This window comes from Panthera uncia (assembly GCF_023721935.1).
Source record: "Panthera uncia isolate 11264 chromosome C1 unlocalized genomic scaffold, Puncia_PCG_1.0 HiC_scaffold_4, whole genome shotgun sequence".
In the NCBI taxonomy this organism is placed as follows: domain Eukaryota; kingdom Metazoa; phylum Chordata; class Mammalia; order Carnivora; family Felidae; genus Panthera; species Panthera uncia.
Window position 1 is genome coordinate 97,262,319 of NW_026057585.1, and position 20,164 is coordinate 97,282,482.

General features: G+C 49.0%; 1 protein-coding gene across 7 annotated transcripts; it reads left to right on the forward strand.

Moving 5' to 3' along the window:
- The first annotated feature begins 73 nt into the window (after positions 1-73).
- On the forward strand, positions 74-8,571 carry DFFA (DNA fragmentation factor subunit alpha). Of its 7 annotated transcripts, none has more exons than XR_007454931.1 (7): positions 74-251; positions 1,997-2,158; positions 2,619-2,761; positions 4,870-5,059; positions 5,497-5,645; positions 5,745-6,330; positions 6,504-6,581. XR_007454931.1 is itself a non-coding variant. In XM_049618140.1 (7 exons), the coding sequence occupies exons 1-7, from the start codon at positions 128-130 to the stop codon at positions 6,544-6,546; spliced, it is 837 nt and encodes a 278-aa protein (XP_049474097.1). In that variant the 5' UTR covers positions 74-127; the 3' UTR covers positions 6,547-6,641. The 7 variants fall into 7 exon arrangements, 6 of the variants coding, with proteins under 6 accessions (XP_049474097.1, XP_049474095.1, XP_049474096.1 ...); XM_049618140.1 differs by having other exon boundaries at positions 6,305-6,330; positions 6,504-6,641; XM_049618138.1 differs by having other exon boundaries at positions 5,745-5,863; positions 6,504-6,589.
- The last annotated feature ends 11,593 nt before the right edge of the window (positions 8,572-20,164 follow it).

The window sequence follows — 20,164 nt, forward strand, 5'->3', positions numbered from 1 at the left end:
GTACCTTGGTCCCACGCGTGATTTGCCGCAGAAAGAACTACAACTCCCGGCAAGCCGCGGGCGGGGGGTGGCGCCGCGCGGAGCCTCCCCGACTTCCCCGAGTCAGTCGAGTCCCACCCTGAAGAATATGGAGGTGGCCGGAGGCGCCGAGACTGAGATCCGGCCTCTGAAGCCGTGTCTGCTGCGCCGCAACCACAGCCGCGAGCAGCATGGCGTGGCGGCCTCCTGCCTGGAGGAGCTGAGGAACAAGGGTTGGCGCGGGACCCGGGCGGAGGCTGTGGGGGCCGGGGCGGGGGCTGCGGGGAGCCGGGTCCGGTGAGGAGGTCGGGCAGGGGCAAAGCGGGGTCAGCAGGAGCGACTTGGGACGGAAGTAACTCATGTGGGCATAGCGATGGACAAGTTTCAAGGCGATTGTCTCATGTGAGACTCATTTGGTGGGAAGGTAGACGGGAAGAAATATGCAAATTAAAACCGACTCGACTTAGGTGTCTTGCCTAGAATCGCTCAGACCTTGGAGCAGACCTAGCCTGGTGCATGCCTGCCTCCGGGCTTCCTACCGTGACGCTGGTGCCCCCAGCAGGGTGCCAGCGCCTTTCTGTCGTCAGCTCTGGCAGGCACTTGTGCAGCGTAGAGAGAGCTGCTTCCGACCTTCCTGGAGTTCCAGACAAGGAACTGGTGCTCTGAGTGACCGAAGTTCCGAGTCCCGGCCCCACACGTACTAGCTGCTTGACCTTGTACTTAAACCAGCTCTCGACCCTCAGTTTTCTCATCGGCAAAATGGGTATAATATTTCCAACCGTGCTTTATAGGACTGTTGTGTTTCCACGACTTGAAAGTATTATGAGCCAGTAGTAATAAATTGTTTATCCACGGTGAAGTTGCACACGTTAAACGTGTGAGCCATCCCCAGTCATAGGGTGTGTCAGTGTTCAGTGCTCCTCTCTGAGTCACCAAGCCCCAAAAGATACCAGACAGAAATCTTTCAGAGACCCAGGAGCAGCCAAAGCATTATAAATGCTTTCGTGACATGGCTTTTGCCACCTCACTCTTCACATATTTGTTCTTGGCATTAGGGTACTTAAGTGTTAGTTCCTCTTGAATGCATCGGCTGGATACACTTTGCCCAGAGACCAGTGTAAGCGCTTGTGTTTGGAGCTCAGCCTCTCCAAGGCTTGCTGTTCTATTTGGGTGCTGGACGACATTGCCCAACCATATTTGTAGTCCACTGGCTACTTTGCTGCTTCCCCTCACCCTGTTTGTGCTGTAGGCATTGCCATCACCAAATGTGATGGGACAGATCTGTCCCAGACAAGCCTGTTGCCCCTTGACAGTAAAGAGGAGAAGCTACTGATGCAAACTCCTGCTTCTCCTGTGCCTTCCTGTAGGTTAGAAACACTGCAGAGTACAATGCTGCATGGAACAGAAAGCATTTCCTTTTTTACTATTCTTTCCTCTTTTTTTTCTTTCTTTTTTTCTTTCTTTTTTTTTTTTTTTTTTTTTTTTTTTTGACATTTGACACAGGAGAATTTAAGATGACCACTGAATAAGTGAATGAAAGACGGCTCGCTCACAAGGAATCATATCGGACTTTGGCTTGGTTTTCATCCAAGTAAAGATGCGAGTGCTCCTAACGTGGGTGCAAAGCAGCTGGAGGAAACATTGTCAGGAGTCAGACTGTGTGTCTGCCACTTACTGGGTGACCTCAGACAAGTGACTTAGCCTCTGTGAGCCTTGGGTTTGACATCTGTAAAATGAAAATAAGAATAGTACCTACCTTACAGGATTGTTAGGAGACAAAATACTGTGCACAGGAAACACTTAGAACAGTACCAGGCGTGTGGGAAGTGTTGTCTTAGTGCTGGCGGGTGTGGTTGTTACTGTAGGTAACCTACCAGCAGTTCTGCTGCGCTTTGAGAGCATATATGTTGAGAGTACAGAGACAGGTGTAGTTTCCTTATGGATACTTGTCAATTGCCAAATATTTTATTCCTCTCAGCCTGTGACATTCTGGCCATTGATAAGTCCCTGGCACCAATCACCCTGGTCCTGGCAGAGGATGGCACCATAGTGGATGATGATGATTACTTCCTGTGTCTGCCTTCCAATACTAAGTTTGTTGCGTTGGCCAGTAATGAAAAGTGGACGTACAACAATTCAGGTAAGAAACTCTGGCCGTAGACAAAATGATCTATGCGATACAACATCCATCACGATTCATTTTGCTGCCCAGGCACCTGGTTGCTGTTTGTCTGGTTAAGCATTTGTGCAGCCAGCATTTACTGAGACACAAAAACTCACCTCAAGGGGAGTGTGGTAGGATCCTGGGTATGCATGATCGGGGCATCAGGTTTAAGTGGCTTCTTTTCATAAAAAAGACACAGAGCAGATTCACACAGAAATAATCGAAGGTGGAAGAGAAGGGAAAATGCAGGTCCTAGATGGGGATTGGCTTTCCCGTGAATCCTTGAGAGAAGGCGCTTCCTTCACCCCTGAACTTTTTCTAAATGGTCAGTGGGAAGGATGTACAGACCTCCTAAAGGTCTGTGTGTTGGAGGAGGAGGTGAAGATAGCACTTCAGGTTAACCAGACTGTGACTGGCTTTTTCTCCCCTATATCAGATGGAGGTACAGCTTGGATTTCCCAAGAGTCCTTTGATGTAGATGAAACGGACACTGGGGCAGGGCTGAGGTGGAGGAATGTGGCCAGGCAGCTGAAAGAAGATGTGTCCAGCATCATCCTCCTGTCCGAGGCAGACCTCCAGGTAAGCCTTCCTCCTCCACAGCCCCACTTATCTGGCTCTGCTGCCCCCAGCCCCTTAGTTTCCATGTGTCTTGCCACAATAATTCTGTTATTTCTTAATTTTTATTAACATCTTTTTTTTAATTTTTTAAATGTTTACTTATTTTTGAGAGAGAGAGACAGAGCATGAGCTGGGGAGGGGCAGAAAGAGGGGGACACAGAATCCGAAGCAGGCTCCAGGCTCCCAGCTGTCAGCACAGAGCCCGATGCGGGGCTCGAACCCACGAACCATGAGATCACGGCCTAAGCCGAAGTCAAACGCTTAACCAACTGAGCCACCCAGGCGCCCCTATTAATTTTTAAACAATGCTTTGACAACAACCAAGACTCTTCATTTTCTAATTCTTGCACCTAGAGTAGAAAATCCAGATGCCTAGACCCACTTAGTCTCACTGGGGGGTTAAGGAGGTATTGCCAAAGAATGTGGAAGTGGAGAAGCCAAATTAAATCCCAGCTCCATCACCATGGCTTTGAGCCAGTAATTTAGCCTCTTTGCCTACACTTCCTGTCCAGTAAAATTGGGATAAAAATAGTACTGTCAATTCAAAAAAAAATATTTACTAAGCACCTACCCTGTCCCTGGCATGTTTCTGTCCAAGGGGTACAGTGGTGAACAAGCCAGACACAGAATCCTGATGGAAGGAGCTCAAATTCTGATGATGGGAGGCAGATAAAGCAGGAAGCATGTTCGATGGGTAGCAGGTGGGGCAGTGGGCCAAGAACAACGGGGCTGGTCTGGATTGGGAGATCAGGGGAGCCCCCTCCAAGGAGGTGGCTTTTTTCGTAATCTTTTTAAACTTACAAACTTACATATTTGAATAAAAACAAATACATTCAGGGGCACGTGGGTGGCTCCGTCGGTCGAGTGTCTACTTCAGCTCAGGTCATGATCTCACAGCTGTGAGTTCAAGCCCCACGTCGGACTCTGTGCTGACAGCTCGGAGCCTGGAGCCTGCTTCAGATTCTGTGTCTCCCTCTCTCTCTGCCCTTCCCCCACTCATGCTCTGTCTCTGTCTGTCTCAGAAATAAATAAATATTTAAAAAATAATTTTTTTAAATAAATACATTTGTATGGCTCAAAATCCAAGAGGTATAAAAGGATATACGGGTAGCCAAAAAGTGAAAACAACCCAGATGTCCATGAACTGAAGAATGGATAAATAAAATGTGGTTTATCCATACGACCTAAGAGGAATGAAGTATTCATACATGTGTAACGTGGATAAAGCCTTCAAAGTGTTACGCGAAGTGAAGAAGCCAGACATGAAAGGCCACGGATTTTGTAGTTGCCTCTATATGAAACGGCCAGAATATGCAAGTCCGCAGAGATAGAAGATAGAGTGGCTGACTCGGGCTGGGGTTGGGGAAGCTTTGAGCGGAAGCAGGAGTGATAGCTAATGGGTGCTGTGCTTTCAAGGGTGCTGACTGCACAAGTCTGTGAATGTACTAGAACCCACCTAGTTATACACTTTATATGGGTGAATCATATGGTATGTGGGTTATATCTCAATAAAGCTGTTTGGAAAAAAAATAAAAAGGACATACGGGAAAAATCTGACTCCTGCCCCTTAACCACCAGGTTTCCCTTCCCAGAGATAATCACCTCTCAATTTCCCATTCTAGAAATGTTGTGTATGCCAACAAATACATACATATTTTCTCCTGTCCCTGTACTCCACAATGGAAGTATATCTACCCTTTTTAAAAGAAACATCTGGAGAATATTCCAGATCAGTACGTAAAAGACATTGCCGTTCTTTTTTGTACCACTGCATCGTATTCTGTTTTGCTCGTGTGCATGACTTAATCAGGAGTCTCCCCCACTGGTGGACATCTGGGTTGTCATCAGTCTTGCTGTTCCAGACGGTGCTACAGGAAGCTCCGTGTCATTCTGCACACATGCTTGTCCGTAGAATAAAGTCCCAGAAGTGCAGTTGATGGACACTGGCAGGTTCCCAAGAGGTGGCGATTACACCGAGAGCTGAAGGAAGGAGGGGGCTTGCCATGGACAGGTCGGGGCTACAGTTAGAAGTGTTTTTGGGTTTGTTAAAGTCTGTGTTTGTATGTTAGGTGCTCATTGATGCTCCGTGTTCAGACCTGGCTCAGGAACTCCGCCAGAGCTGCGTCACCGTCCAGGGGCTCCAGAACACCCTCCAGCAGGTCCTGGACCAGAGGGAGGAAGCCCGACAGTCCAAGCAGCTCTTGGAGCTTTACCTCCAGGCTTTAGAGAAGGAGGGCGGCATCTTGTCAAAGCAGCAAGGTAGGACTCAACTGGCCAGGGGAGTCACCCTGAGAACTGAGGGCCTGGGGAGAGAACCCGTGTTTATAATGTGGCCAGAAAAGGGTGATGCCACAGCTACTGGCATCTTGAAATGACGTGCTTCTGTCTTTTTTTTATTTTTAACGTTTATCTTGAAAGAGAGGGCGCACGCAAGCAGGGGAGGGGCAGAGAGAGAGGAGAGGGGGGAGAGAGAATCCCAAGCAGGCTCCACGTTGTCAGTGCGGAGCCTGATGCAGGACTCGATCCCACGAACCGCGAGATCGTGACCTGAGCCAAAATCAAGAGTGGGTCGCTTAACCGACTGAGCCCCCCCAGGTGCCCCCGCGTGCCTCTCCCTTGCCCGACTGATGGCTCCCCGGTCGTTTGTGCGGCTGTATGTTTGCCCAGTGCACCATCTCCTCATGTCTGCTTTGCAGAGTCCCAAACTGTTGGTGACCAGACGGATGCAGTCGACATGGGTGGTAACAGAGAGAGCTCCTCCACAATCGCACTCACAAGCCAGATCCTTACTGTGCTGAAGGAGAAGCCTGCTCCAGAGCTGAGTCTGTCCAGTCAGGATTTGGAGGTGGGCAGGAACGGGGGACCCTGAGCTGCAGGGAGCCACTCCCCCTGGGGGTGCAGCGCCCTGCAGAGGCGCGTACGGGATCGCTTCTGGCCTCTGCAGACCCTGGCTCCTCGCTGCCCCATTTGCCTCTTCTATGCACAACATCTCATTTCATCTATGTCAGAATGGCTTGAACAAACGTCTCATTTCATCTATGTCAGAATGGCTTGAACAAACAGGTGCACTCCCGCAGATCGTCAAACCGCATTCTCGGGTCCTTTGTGGGAAACGGAATGTCCGAACCGGTCGGGGAGGAGTGGCGACGGGGAGGAGTGGCGACGGGGAGGAGTGGCGGGGCTCAAGCTTCCGGAGGGCGGCTTCTGGTTCTGTCGGGCCCTGAGGGAGATCATCGTCAGTCGAGGCACACAAAGTTATCCTAGCGAAAGGTGCGCCCGGGGGGGGGGGGGGGGGGGGGTCATCTTGTGCTGACTCCAAGGCCAGGGAACTAGAAGCCTGACGCAGGATCCTTCAGAGTGGGCGCCACTTCCTCTTCATCCTTGTCCCTGTCCCAGGCACCTCCCCGTGTAGCTAGAAGGCAGGAGACCTCTCGACTGGCGCCTGGCCTAAATTTCCCGTAAGTGGAGGACTTGACAAGTTGTTCCCACGAAACTTCTTTCCAGAGGGACTTCCGTGTCAGTGTTGGAGGGTAAGGAAAGGCCGTGGCCACGGAGCGTGAAAGGATTCTGGCGTTTCAGCACAAAGACCTCACATACGCCGGCGCTGCCCGAGCTCAGTCCCCTAAAGAAAATCCCGGGAGCGAGAGAGCGGCAGGCGAGGGGAGCCGGGAGCGCTTCTCAGTGGTTCTCATTCTTGCCGCAGCTGGTTGCCAAGGAAGACCCCGGAGCTCTGGCTGCCGCTTTGAGCTGGGACGCGGAGAAGACAGTGACGGTGCAGCAGGCCTGTAATCAGGAGCTCAGCCTGCGCCTCCAGCAGGTGCAGAGCCTGCGTTCCCTCCGGAACCTGTCGGCCAGGAAGAGTTCGCTGCCTGGAGAACGGCAGGAGCCTAAGCGAGCCAGACAAGACCCCACATAGCTGCAGCCGGAAACCCCGTGGCCTTGTTCTCATTCTCAGTAAATACCTTCAGCCTGATTACTGTAGCTGCTGCCTTAATACTGTACCCCCTGCCTGATAGCACCTTCTGGAACAGCCTGGAAGACCAGCCTCCTGCGGTCCCTTCCAGAAAAGTGCTGCCACATCTCAGCTCCCGCCCTTGCATTTTTTGAATGACAAAGCTGCACCAACAATACCCCACCTCTTACTAGTGACCTGTTCTCATGGTCTCTGTTTGAAAGTAACGGTCAAGGGCAGTGAAAAGAAGCTGTTGTATTTCAGACTCACTATCCTTTTTCAGAAGCTGGAACTGCAGAATTTTCAACACAGATAATGGTCAGGAAGGTGACGTACTAGAGTTGATTTATGGCCACAAACTCGTTTCTCAAGTGAATGAGTTTTTTGGTTTGTGTAAAGGCGCATATTAAGTCTGCAGACCATAGGGACATATGGAGAGTCTAATTCGCCATTTCTAATTGTGAAATTATATTTGTTACCACTGTGAAACTGTTTCCAGTTTTCTAATATGTTTTATCAGCAGGGGGTATGAAAGGTCATTAAACCGATCTCCATGTGATATGGCTGTGAGTCTCTCTGGGTGCAAGGCAGAGGCTTCTGGTTTATATACATCCTGTTTCTGCACAAACTCTTTGGGCTTTGTAATCTAATTTGGAACAGATTTTCATCCCTGTGAATGTCCAGCATGACATTCAGAAGCCATGCAGCCTACGGGCCGATTCTTCAACTTGGGGAATCGTCCTGGACAGGGCACAGAGACCGGGCATCCCACGGCCTACCCCCACCCACTCGATGCCAGTGGCCATCTGTGGGCATGGAGACAACTGAAAACATCCCCACATGTCTTCGGAATGCCCCTGGAGGGGCACTTATGCCGGCTGGGGACTTTTCTAGCAGTCTGCTCTGGGTTAGCACTTCTATACGGGAGCCTCATACAACTGAGTGAGCCGGTTAGGGTGTGACTTATCCTCTCATACATAGCAAAGCTGTACTTGGCGAGGTTCAGAGATTTGCCCCGTGTCACAAGGCTAATTGGAGGCCCGGGATCCTGGTTCCAGTTCCAGTGCTTTTCCCACTTTTGTGTGTTTTCTCTTATGTCCACATGCTCTTTTTTTTTTTTTTCTTTAATGTTTATTTTTGAGGGAGAGAGAGAGACAGAGCATGAGTCGGGGGCGGAGGGGAGGACACAGAATTGGAAGCAGGCTCCAGGCTTTGAGTTGTCAGCACAGAGCCTGACGTGGGGCTCAAACCCACAAACCACAAGATCATGTCCTGAGCTGAAGTCGGACACTTAACTGAGCCACCCAGGCGCCCCATACTGTCTTTTCTATTCTACATCCAAGTCACTGGTCGTGTTACACCAGTGTAACAAGTTGGAATCCACCCGAACCGGAAAAGACCTCATGTGTCTACAGCATAATTGCCAGATTTCTGACCACAGGCACAGTGCCGGTGGTATAAGAGAATAGCCCCGTGAACCCTGTACAGATAGCCCAGGGGTAAAGGAAGCCTGGATTCCAGGAACAGAATGGACCCTCCACTCACCAGTTATAGCAACATCTCCGTCTTTGCCCTCCGGAATTAAAAATGTTTTCTCGAACTACGTCTCAAAGACACAGTAGGGCTGCTGTTGGCTGGCCTGGGTGTTGGGACGCCCTACTTGAGACCAATCCACCAAGCATCTCGGCTGCACAGGATAATGGGGAAAGTGCTGTGGGGCTTGGAGTGAGCCACGCCGCCGGGTGAAAGGGGTAAATGAAGCGTGAGGAGGAGCGTGGGACCTAGCACATAGTAGGACTACAGAGAGCAGGTTCCCTTCATCTCCCCAGGGGCAGAGGGAGGGGGCGCAGGAGCAAAGACAGAGCTGTGTGAGGGGGCTCCTGTCTACGGGTCTACGGGGCGAAGACCTTAGTCTGCAAACTCGGACCCAGATGCACGGTGCGTGCGGCTGCAAACACATTACATTGCCCCTGGTGCCACTTACCTTCCAGAATAGAAATGTAGCGGCACAGCAATATGTCTAAAAATAGGAGAGAGAGGGCAGGGCAGCCCGTTCTTACGGGAGGAGAAAAGAATGTCAGAGGAAGCAGCTGGGACTAATGAACTCCGCATTAGCCATATCCCATTCTTTCAACTCAAGTCAAATGTCGGTCCCCATTAGGCAATTGGCTTTGACGGGAGCTATGCTAATTACCACTTACCAAACCTTTAATTCCTGGGGAAAAGCAAAAGGAAAAAAACGAATGGGTTTTTCATTTTCAAGAGAGAAAGGGATAAAATAATAGTAGTCGGGGAAAGGAAAACCTGCATTAATTGCAAAAATGATTAACGTGCCTTTACTAAGATTTACCAGATTGCTTAGCGGTTTCATTTCCTCGTCATCCGCTCAATTCTTTTTTTTTTTTTTCTTTTTTGCCTTCAGGGTTTTTCTCCATCTTATTTCGTTTGTACGGTTTCGCCTTAAATTGTCTTGGCTGTGTCTTGTATTCCTTGAAGTTTTTTAAGGACCTCGTAAACGACCTAGTCTGAACACCCAGCCACTATTGCCTGAGTCCTCTGACCCCGGGGTCTTCTGTCCTGCTCGAAGGCCTCCAGTGAGGGGGACAGACTCACTCTTGGGAAGTGCACCGAATTTTCAGATTGCAGAACATTCAAGTTCACTATTTGCTCAAACTAAATCAGAACACAGTTTGTAATTACAAAGAAGCGAGCCAACAGGTTAATGCATGGATACTGGATTTTCCTCAGCACTTCCCAATACCGCGTTCTAAGAACTATCAGCAAGCAAACACACACACACACACACACACACACACACCAAATCTAGCTTTTCCTCCAGTTTATAATTATTTTAATAAGACAAGCACATGTGTTTTTTGATCACTTAACTAATTGTAAGTGGAAAAGATAAATTAGCGTTAATTTTATCAGGGTTATAACAAGCTAGAAGTAGTGGGTAGCCCAGATGTCCTTTGCCTCTACCTCTCTAGTCTAGAAACCGAAAATTTTCTTCTTTTATAGAAATTTTTTTTAAGTGTTTATTTATTTTTGAGAGAGAGAGTGTGTGTATGTGAGCAGAGCGGCGGCAGAGAGGGCGACAGAATCCAAAGCAGGCTCCAGGCTCTGAGCCGTCAGCGCACAGCCCAACGTGGGGCTCAAACCCATGGACTGAGATCATGACCTGAGATGAAGTCAGGCACTTAACTGACTGAGCCACCCAGATGCCCCCAAAATTTCCTTTTTAATACCTACATGACTTTTCCTCTGGTTTGTTCAAAATGGAATGCGGGGGTGCCTGGCTGGCTCAGTCAGAAGAGCATGCGACTCTTGATCTCAGGGTCATGAGTTCAGGCCCCACGTTGGGCATAAAGAGTACCTAATAAATAATTTTTTAAAAACTGGAATCCACAGCTACTGAAGAAGCTGCTATGAAGATGTGGGTGATCCCTTCCGCGGGTGCTGTTAAATCAAGTTGTTTAAGTGTCTCCCATGAGCTTACTGGTCTGAGTTTCCTAAAGCTGGGAATGGTTTGCCATCTACCCTAAATACGAACACTGTAAAGGATTTGTTTCAGATGCTATGTCACACTCAAGTCTTCCTCAACAGTTGAGGATCCGTTCTAGTGCCAAATATTAAAAAATAAATGCAAGAGAATGAATTACAACTTGTCCGGGTGCTGGTGACCCCATCTAGACACTGAACTTGTCTATAGTGAACTACAAGAATGTATACTTTGAGAAAAGTCTACCCAAAACCTGATGGTAGAAAATTATCCTAATTTACCCATTTTACTCTAATGTATCCATCATGAGCATATTAATCTAGTCTTAACATGCAGTGGATGCCAGTTAACATTCAATCCCCTGCACTAAGGTAAGCTTCGACTTGACAGATTCCCTGCCAGTCTCATTTGTATGGCCTCATTATCCTTCGGATGTTACTTAGTGCAAAGTTATAAGTCCCCGGTCTTAAGGACTGTGTAGGTATGACCCCGATCGAAACTGAAAAACAATGAGCACGCTTTCCTTCTAGAAAAATCTTAAAAGACAACGTTCTGAAGGTTAGCTGGCCTTTCAGGCTGGCATCTTGTGCCAGTGTGCTGACCCAATTACTGGTCTCTTAAAGCTGCTGTGTTCGGAAATGTGGATGCTATTACGGCTCGTCCGTCACATTGTACTTTACTCAGCTAGTAATTATGAATATGAGCTCAGCTCTGCAGAAAACAGGACGGAACGGTCAGCAGTCATGCTCCGTGTCTGCTCCCCTGGTGTCCAGAGAAGATTACAATGCTTCTCCAGCCAGCTTTTGCCGATTTTCCTCATATTAGGCCTGACTCTCAGAAACTTCCTGTGACTCAAGGTATGAATCTCGAAGCTTTAAAGGTTAGCATCTAAAAACCTCCACCCCGGGGCACCTGGGTGGCTCATTTGAGTGTGATTCTTGGTTTCAGCTCAGGTCATGATCTCACGGTCTGTGGGTTCAAGCTCATGTCAGGCTCTGTGCTGAGAGCTCAGAGCCTGGAGCCTGCTTCCGATTCTGTGTGTGTGTGTGTGTGTGTGTGTGTGTGCGTGTGTGTGTCTCTCAAAAATAAATACACGTTTGAAAAATATATTTAAGGGACGCCGGGGTGGCTCAGTCAGTTAAGTGTCTGACTTTGGCTCAGGTCATGATCTCATGGTTTGTGAGTTCGAGCCCCACGTCGGGCTCCATGCTGACAAAGTGGAACCTGCTTGGGAGTCTCTCTCTCCCTCACTCCGTGCCTCCCACACACAACCTCACTCTCTCAAAATAAATAAGCTATAAAAAATATTAAAAATATACATATTAAAAAAATTTTTTTTAACCCTTACCCTGGAAGTTTTCCTTAGAGTCTGTCATTCAAGATCCATAAACAATATGTGTAATCAAGGATTTTGGTGCTATGGGAGAGAATTCACATTTGATTAGGGTTTTGAAATTGAGTGATTTGTTCACTCCTAATCTCATTTGAGCAGCCCGGAATCCTGGTCCACATGGGGCCTTGAGAGCCATTCTGCACTGTATCAGAGGAACACAAGTCCCTCTCCTGTTTAGCCGTCACTCATTGTCACTTCTGTGGAAATTCTTGAATGGGAAAAGGTCGCAGTTATACACATATGTATCAACGTATAGGCATCTGTCACAGAACAAAGTCTGGATCCTGCAATCCTGAAGTTCCTTGAATTAGGAGTCAAGGCAAGCAGGCTCCAGGGTCCTCAGCAGCACCACTCTGTATTAGGTTGAAATAAGACCTTCAATAAGTCTGTTGAAACAGACTTCACAGGCACCTCAGTGGCTCGGTGGGTTGAGCATCCAACTCTTTTTTTTTTTTTTAAAATGTATATTTCTGAGCGACAGCACGGGTGGGGGAGGGGCAGAGAGAGGGGGACAGAGGATTCGAAGCGGGCTCCAAGATGACAGCAGTAAGCCCGTTGCGGGGCTCCAACTCGAAAACCGTGAGATCATGACTTGAGCTGAAGTCAGACACTCAACTGACTGAGCCACCCAGGCGCTCCAAGCATCCGGCCGGCTTTTGATTTCGGTTCAGGTCACGATCCCAGGGTGGGGGCACCGAGCCCCACGTCGGGTTCTGCGCTGAGAATGGAGCCTGCTTAAGATTCTCTCTCTGGGACACCTGGGTGGCTCAGTCGGTTGAGCGTCCGACTTCGGCTCAGGTAATGATCTCACAGCTTGTGAGTTCGAGCCCCGCATCGGGCTCTGTGCTGACGGCTCAGAGCCTGGAGCCCGCTTCAGATTCCGTGTCTCCCTCTCTCTCTGCCCCTCCCCTGCTCACACTCTGTCTCTCTCTCTCTCTCTCTCTCTCTCTCAAAAAATAAACATTAAAAAAAATTAACAACAAAAAAAGATTCTCTCTCCCTCTGTCCCTGTCCCCCAGTCAGGTGCACTCTCTCTCTAAAAATAAAAAAATGTAAAGATCTTTTAAATAATAGACAGATTTCATTCTTCACAAAGCAAACCTAAAGCTCATCCATGAAAGAACTGTAACAAATCAAAATTGACTTACTAATGGAAACTAATATGGGTATTTTATAGCAGCAGCTCTGAATGGAACTCTTCTTATGAGTAAATGAACATATCATCTGTTTAACAGCATATTTGTTTTTAAATTCATTTTCTCTAAAGCACAAAAAATAATTGTTTTGCTCTTTGAGCACAATGTTAAAAATTTGCTTTGAATATGAGGGAAATATTTTTTAAATTAGACGGTTTCTGTGAAGATAAACTGAAACAGAATGTTATTCTGGACTCTTAAATATGTCGCCTTTGGCTATTTTAAATCAAAGGAAGACAAGAACAGAACTTCCAAGCACATAACGAAGATGAAAGGAAAAGCCAGTGGGTCCACAGTATGGTACAGCAAGAAACAAAAATCTTCATCAAAAATGCTCACCTTGGCACCTGGCTGGCTGTCAGTCGAGCACGTGACTCTCGATCTCAGCGTCGTGGGTTCGAGCCCCCCACTGGGGGTATTGATTACTTAAAACCTTGAGGCACCTGGGTGACTCAGTCGGTTGAGTGTCTGACTCTGGGTTTTGGCTCAGGTCATGATCTCACGGTTTGTGGGTTCGAGCCCTGTCAGGCTCCACGCTGATAGCGCAGAGCCTGCTTGGGATTCTTTCTCTCCCTCTCTCTCTGCCCCTCCCCTGCTCTCTCTCTCTCTCTCTCAAAATAAATGAATAAACTTGGAAAAAAAAATATATATATATATATATTGTATGAAGACAGATGGTAACCCCACTCATCATGGTGAGCACTTCATAAAGTATATCATTGTTGAATCAGTATGTTGTACACCTGAAACTAATACAATGTTGTATGTCAATTACAGTTTTAAACATCCTATAATGTTTACTTTGGGTTCCAAATTACTTAAGACACTCAGTATTGGACTTTATTAGAGTTTAAATAAAAAAGACTTTTCAGGCACCTGGATGGCTCACTCAGTCAGTCAAGCATGCAATTCTTGATCTCAGGGTCATGAGTTCGGACCCCATGTGGGGTGTAGAAATTACTGAAAAATAAAATCTTTTAAAAATAAAGTACGTAAACTTCTGAATTACATGGGAATGAGAAGACCACAACTGTTAATACATTTTATTAAGATCCATCGTTATAATTCCTTTGCATGAGTAATCAGGGGTGGAGTTTTATTTGCAGGAGGAGAAGGTCTTCCGGAAGAAATCCTTGCAAGGTGTCTTCTCCTGCAGGGACTGTTGAGGGGGCGGGACTTCCTGCCTTTTGGCTGCCTCTCTGGCTTCCCGTCCTGTGTCCCTGTGTCCCCCGTAAGGCACCAGCCTGGATGACCCCAGGCCAGGAAAGTCAAGAGGCTGCTTTTTTTCCTTCATTTCTATTGCTTCCTGCAAATGTTTTTAAAAAGCAGCAGAGGACAAAGGAAAGAAAAATCAACCATCTGGCTCAGCCAGCAGTAAAAGATACATAATTGCTTCCTTTAAAAAAAAGAACAAAAAACAAAACAAAAAAAAAGATGCTTCAGAAGAATAAATCACCTTTCCGTTTAAAGGATAAAAAATTAAGAGAACACCCTCACAAAATTGTCCTCATTAGAGAAGGAAAAGTTAAGGATTTTCAGTCTAGGGGGGGAAAAAATGGCTTGTTTTGCCCCTAATCTTCTAATCTTCATTAGAAGAGTTGGGGAGATCTCTCATTTTCCCTGCCGACCAGTCACTGGTCTGACTCCTGGATGTCCACAAATTACTGAGACAGATCAGATGGAGACATTGATGGAGACAGAGCAGATGGAGACATTCTGCTCTTTCAGATTCTTTAGGAAGCTTCTAGGAATAACCCGATGATAAATGACTTGTCTGAAACTCATCCGGCAATTTTAGAGAAAAATCCATTTTTAATGGCCAACTTTATGTACTCTTTCTTGGAACTTTTTCAAAATGGAAAAAAAAAGAAAAAAGAAATCACCTCACAAAGTTATAAATTCTCACAGCGGAAAACGTAACGATGTCAATTAATCGGATCCAGGAAGAAGAGTCCCGTGCATATATAAATTAAGATTCCAGAAGCTAGTGTGACTAATGCGGGCAGCGACGGCTCCAGGATTGCGCTGTAATAGACTGGGACACTCACTTAACGTTCCAAAGTTTGGCGGACAGAGATCGCCGGCATGGAGAGGTTCCCCTGGAGTTGGAGAGCTTTCATCCCGGTGCCGGGACGTCACGTCACAAAGGGCAGTCCTGCCGTCTGTCCCGTGCACACTCAGCCGAGGAGTACACTCGGCCGTGCTGGGGGTCCACAGGCACGGGCGAAGATGCCAAGGAAACGGCCAGGAGGCCGGCTAGCGCGCGGCCTGCTGGGAGACCACTCACCCTGCTGTCATGTCCTGTCGTGTCGGGCGAGGCGACCCTCCGGGGGCAGGACGGAGGTGGCCGCGCCTCCCCCCCCCCCCCCCCCAGGAGGAACAGCAGGAGCAGGCAGAGGGGCGGCGGCATCCTGCAGCCTGACTGGCACTCCTCTCCAGCTCTGTGGCTGCGCATCCTCGGCAGGCCCGAAATCAGTGTTTTGTGCACTTGGGTCTCTTCTTTGGGGGAGCGGAGAGGGGGCTATTTCAAGCTCAACCTGCAGCTGTTCTTTTGTGTACCTACCTGTCAAAAGCCTGCACCAGGCCCCCCCCCCCTCCCCCACACCCAGGCAGTGACGCACAGGCCTAAGCCATCAGAGCTCACAAAAGGGCCTTGGGATGAAAGTTAACCTCTTCCAGGTTCCGAGTAGAGTCGCTTACTTTGGAGGACACGTGCACTCGCTTCCAGAGAAGCTCTACTTCCCCAGAATCCTGCCGAAAGCAAGCGGGAGGCCATGAGAACAAAGCCAAGTGATTCAACACTATGTAAAATTGGCCGTGCTCTGGGCTGACGGCTCAGAGCCTAGAGCCTGCTTCGGATTCTGTGTCTCCCTCTCTCTGCCCCTCCCCGGCTCATGCTCTGTCTCTCTCTGCCTCTCAAAAATAAAGAAGTGTGGGGCGCCTGGGTGGCGCAGTCGGTTAAGCGTCCGACTTCAGCCGGGTCACGATCTCGCGGTCCGCGGGTTCGAGCCCCGCGTCGGGCTCTGGGCTGACGGCTCGGAGCCTGGAGCCTGTTTCCGATTCTGTGTCTCCCTCTCTCTCTGCCCCTCCCCCGTTCATGCTCTGTCTCTCTCTGTCCCAAAAATAAATAAAAAACGTTGAAAAAAAAATTTAAAAAAAAACAAACAAAAATAAAGAAATGTAACAAAATTGGCCGTGGGTGAGGAGCTTTAAATCTGAAATTCAGTCCATGTAAGGCGGGTCGGAATCTGCTCCAGGCTGAAGAGACAAGGTGGTGCGGAGGGCGCAGGGAGGCGCTCAGATGGCAGGCAAGGAGGCCCCCAGCCCCTCAGGCCAGAGACGGGTCCTCCTGCCGAGGACTCCTCAAACTGCCCCGCACCTGAATCGCCTGGTGACAGACACAAAAGCGCAGATTCTATTTTTTTTTTTTTTAGAATTTTTTAAAATTTAAATCTAAGTTAGTTAACATATAATGTGGTAATGGTTTCAGGAGTAGAATTCAGTGATTCGTCACTTACCTACGACACCCAGTGCTCATCCCAGCAAGTGCCCTCCTTAATGCCCGTCCCCCCACCCACCTCCCCTCCAGCAACCCTCAGTTCGTTCTCTGTATTTAAGAGTCTCTTATGGTTTGCCTCTCTCTCTGTTTTCATCTCATTTTTGCTTCCCTTCCCCAAAGTGCAGATTCTGATGCAACAGGTTCCTGGAGGGGCCAAGATCCCACCCAGCGCCCTGGGGGGGATGCTGCAGGGGCCCGGCCCAGGCCTGTTGGGGCTCAGACTGCTGGCGCCCCCCCCCCCCCCCCCCCCCCCCCCCCACCCCCACCAACCTCCTCCCTTCACTGGTCCCAGTTGCAGACTCACACGAGCAAAGAAAGGCACAGACCCTCTTTACCCACCGGAGACGACCGGTAAACTGAGACCCGGGCCGCAAAGCTGCTAAACGCGGCCAGCAGCCATGGCAAGGTCCCGAGTAGAAGTAAGGCAGTGGGAGCACGGACTCCACTGCTCTCTCCACTAGGAGCACTGAGGTTTTGTGTCCACAGTCCCGGTTCCCACCCCCTCACGGGGGAAGTCTCCATGTGAAGTTCCATTTCGTCACAGGATTTGAAAGGGTCTGGGTAAAACCGCCATGACCTGAGGAGTCCTGGCTCATATTTTTTCCATACTAATTTCTTTGCCTAATTCCCACAAATGGATTAAAAAATTGAGTCTTAGAGATGAGAAATTCACAGCAGCTTAGCCAATTTCTTCTACCGAGCATATTTTGCAGATTTTTTTTTAATGTTTATTCAGTTTTGAGAGAGAGAGAGAGAGAGAGAGAGAGAGAGAGAAAGCACGAGCAGGGGAGAGACAGAGAGACAGGGAGAGAGAAAGAATCCCGAGCAGGTTCTGCACTGACAGCAGAGAACCCAGTGCAGGGCTCGAACTCACAGACCGCGAGATCATGACCCGAGCCGAAGTCAGGCACTCAACAGACGGAGCCACCCAGGCGCCCCTATCTTGCAGCCTTTATTCGATGGACTCATGAAACACTCCGAGCACCTAGCACGTACGCAGAACGACAAAGGACCCAGCCCACACCCACCCCAGCAGCGTTGTTAGAGCCCAGCCGGGTGGCAGGACACACAGCCGACAAACGAAAGCACATTCGGGGCAAGGGCAAGTGCACCAGGGAGGGCCGCGTGGGGCAGCTGGAGGGAGGCCATGTGTCATCTCAGTACTGGCTGTTTCCAAGGAGGTGGCAGCGTGTCTTCAAGGTGACAGCTGAAGACTAAAATCCTGGCTTTGTTCTTCAATTAGCCCCCCTGTGGCCCCAGTTTCCTCATCTGTGACACGGGGATGAAAAATAGCGCCCACCGCCCGCATCACAGCGTCGTGGCGAGCAAATAACCCACCAAGCACAAGAGGAAGGCACAGCGGACACTGGTGTTCAGAACCGCTATTGAGATCTCCTGTCCTACTCCACTGGCACGCCTTCCACTCCAGAGTCCAAGTATCTCAGGGTGCCTACCGTGTGATCACCCTTCTCCAGCCCAAAGCCTGTCCGCAGGGAGCTGATAATCTAAGGTCTTCTGCAAGTATGTGTTTCGGAAAAGATGTAGAATGGGAACTTTGAGTAAAAGGAACTCAGGACTGGGGCTCCTGGCTGGCTCAGTCAGTAAAGCATGGGACTCTTGATCTCAGGGTCCTGAGTTCAAGCCCCACGTTGGGCATGGAGCCTACTTAAACATAAACAAACAAGTAAGAAAAGTTTAAAAAAAAAAAAAAAAAGGAACTCAGTACTGAATTATTTTGAAAAACTTGAAAAACAAAGACAGCTCATTCTAAACGGCAGAACAGGACCCAGATAGAAGTTAGAATAGGGGCACCTGGGTGGCTCAGTCGGTTTAGCATCTGTCTTCGGCTCAGGTCACAATCTCAGTTCAGGAGTTCAAGCCCCAGGTCGAGCTCTGTGCTGACAGCTCAGAGCCTGGAGCCTGCTTTGGATTCTGTCGCCCTCTCTCTCTCTGCCCCATCCCCGCTCACACTCTGTCTCTGTCTCTCAAAAATGAATAAAAACATTAAAAAAAATATTAAAGAAGTTAGAAAAGACTTTTCTCTGTACACAGAAGAACCTTGTGATAGTGAGTGTCCCATAACCAGAAGGACTGTCTCTGGAGTTCCTGTGTAGTTCCTTGTTGGTGAGGAGATTGGACTAAATGACCCCTAGCGCCTCTTTATAAATTCCACAATTCAGTAAAGGGAAAGAAGCGTGTCCCGATTTAACCCTCCTGGGACATCCAGGCTTTAAGGTCTCAGCTGTGTACCAGCCAGTGCCGACCCTTGGCGCATTCCAGGGGCTGCTGTGTGCAGAAAGGGATGCTTTCCAAGTTCGCTGGCTCCAGTTAATTTCAGTAATAACAAATCAACACAAGACCTTTCATTTCGAGCTCTTCGAGGAACTGGTGTTAACAAGGAAGACAACAGATACTATAAATGTTAAGTTGCCCGTGTTTCCAGGACGCGTTCCTTCCAAAGACACGAGCGTCTTTACACGGTTCATCATCTGGTAAATGGCTCATAGGTTAAAGTTCAGACGAGGTTCCAGGACACTCGAGGAAGCCAGCCCACAAAAACAGGGCCCTCTGCAACCCCTTTCCGCCACGTGTCCCCAAAGATGGACTCACACAGGATGACTGACATCACTTTGGACATTCCAGAGTCAACAAGACCCCATCTAACATGCAGTGGAGAAGAGACAGCTCAAGGGAACACAGGAAATGGAGTCAGCTCTTCTTTACAAAGTCTGTCGACTCCTGTGTTGCGAGCCCTGAAAAATGTACTCACCTGCAGTATAAGCAGGTCACACGTTAAAGATGCGAAACAAACCAAAAGATTACGTGAACATCAAGTCAATTTTACAATCTGGCTAGAAAATTTCCCATCAAAACACCCATGCCAGCCCCCAGGTGCCCTCTCCAAGCCTGTAACCAGACAGGACGCCCGTGGCGCACAGAGTTCACCACTTCCAATCGTGAGCGTCCCGGGTTTCGAGAGCTACAGAAATCCATAAACACGAGACCCATAGTAACAGTGCTGCCCCCTTCCTCTTCCTGTCACGTACAACCTCGCTGCAAGGTACAGGGGACCCTACTGCACTTGAACACAAAGCCACAGAATGTCACACGGCCACTAGAGTTGCAAACCCAGGATGCAAATCCAAGTCTGCGGACTTCTGGAAAGTCCATGGCATCCGGTGTCTGACCTCTCCTGACGCACAGTTCCAGAGAGCTTCTCCGGAAATGAAGCTGCTCACATACGGATCCGGGAGGGAATGCGACCTAAGGATGGAACGCTTTAGGATTCCCTTTTCTCCGACGTGACACACAGTCGTTTCCAGAAATGAAATAATTCGTCCTTTGCAGAGCCTGATGCCGAGAAGCTTGATTTCAGTGCTTTGCTGTGACCACAGCCCGCCACCGCCCCTTGAGAGCCAAACTTTGGGGTGTCTTTTGCTCATATTTAGTACGGGTGGTATAAATTCTATCCAGAACGCGTGTCCTGATCTCTCTTGCCCCCTCTTTAGTCAGCACCCCCAGTGTGAACACTGCCTCTGATCCGTAGAGCAGGGCAGCTGGCTGACCTCTTCGAGCCTCGGTCTGCATGTCAGTAAAATGGGGATAATGAGATCCACACTGATAAGGCTGTGAAAATGCGGTGACGTCCTATGGGAAGCCTCCAGGGCAGCCTGGCGCACAGAACGGCCTCTGCAAACGCTGCCCCTCCTCTTCCCCCTCTTGCCCCATGGGGGGAAATGCGCACCCTGGGCCTCCCAGACA

Excerpts from the sequence above, each read along its gene's own strand:
- DFFA (XM_049618136.1), top strand. The coding sequence starts at position 128 with ATGGAGGTGGCCGGAGGCGCCGAGACTGAGATCCGGCCTCTGAAGCCG. Across the intron at positions 5,060-5,496 it reads CATCTTGTCAAAGCAGCAAG|AGTCCCAAACTGTTGGTGAC; the intron begins GTAGGACTCAAC and ends TCTGCTTTGCAG. Across the intron at positions 5,646-6,503 it reads TGTCCAGTCAGGATTTGGAG|CTGGTTGCCAAGGAAGACCC; the intron begins GTGGGCAGGAAC and ends TTCTTGCCGCAG.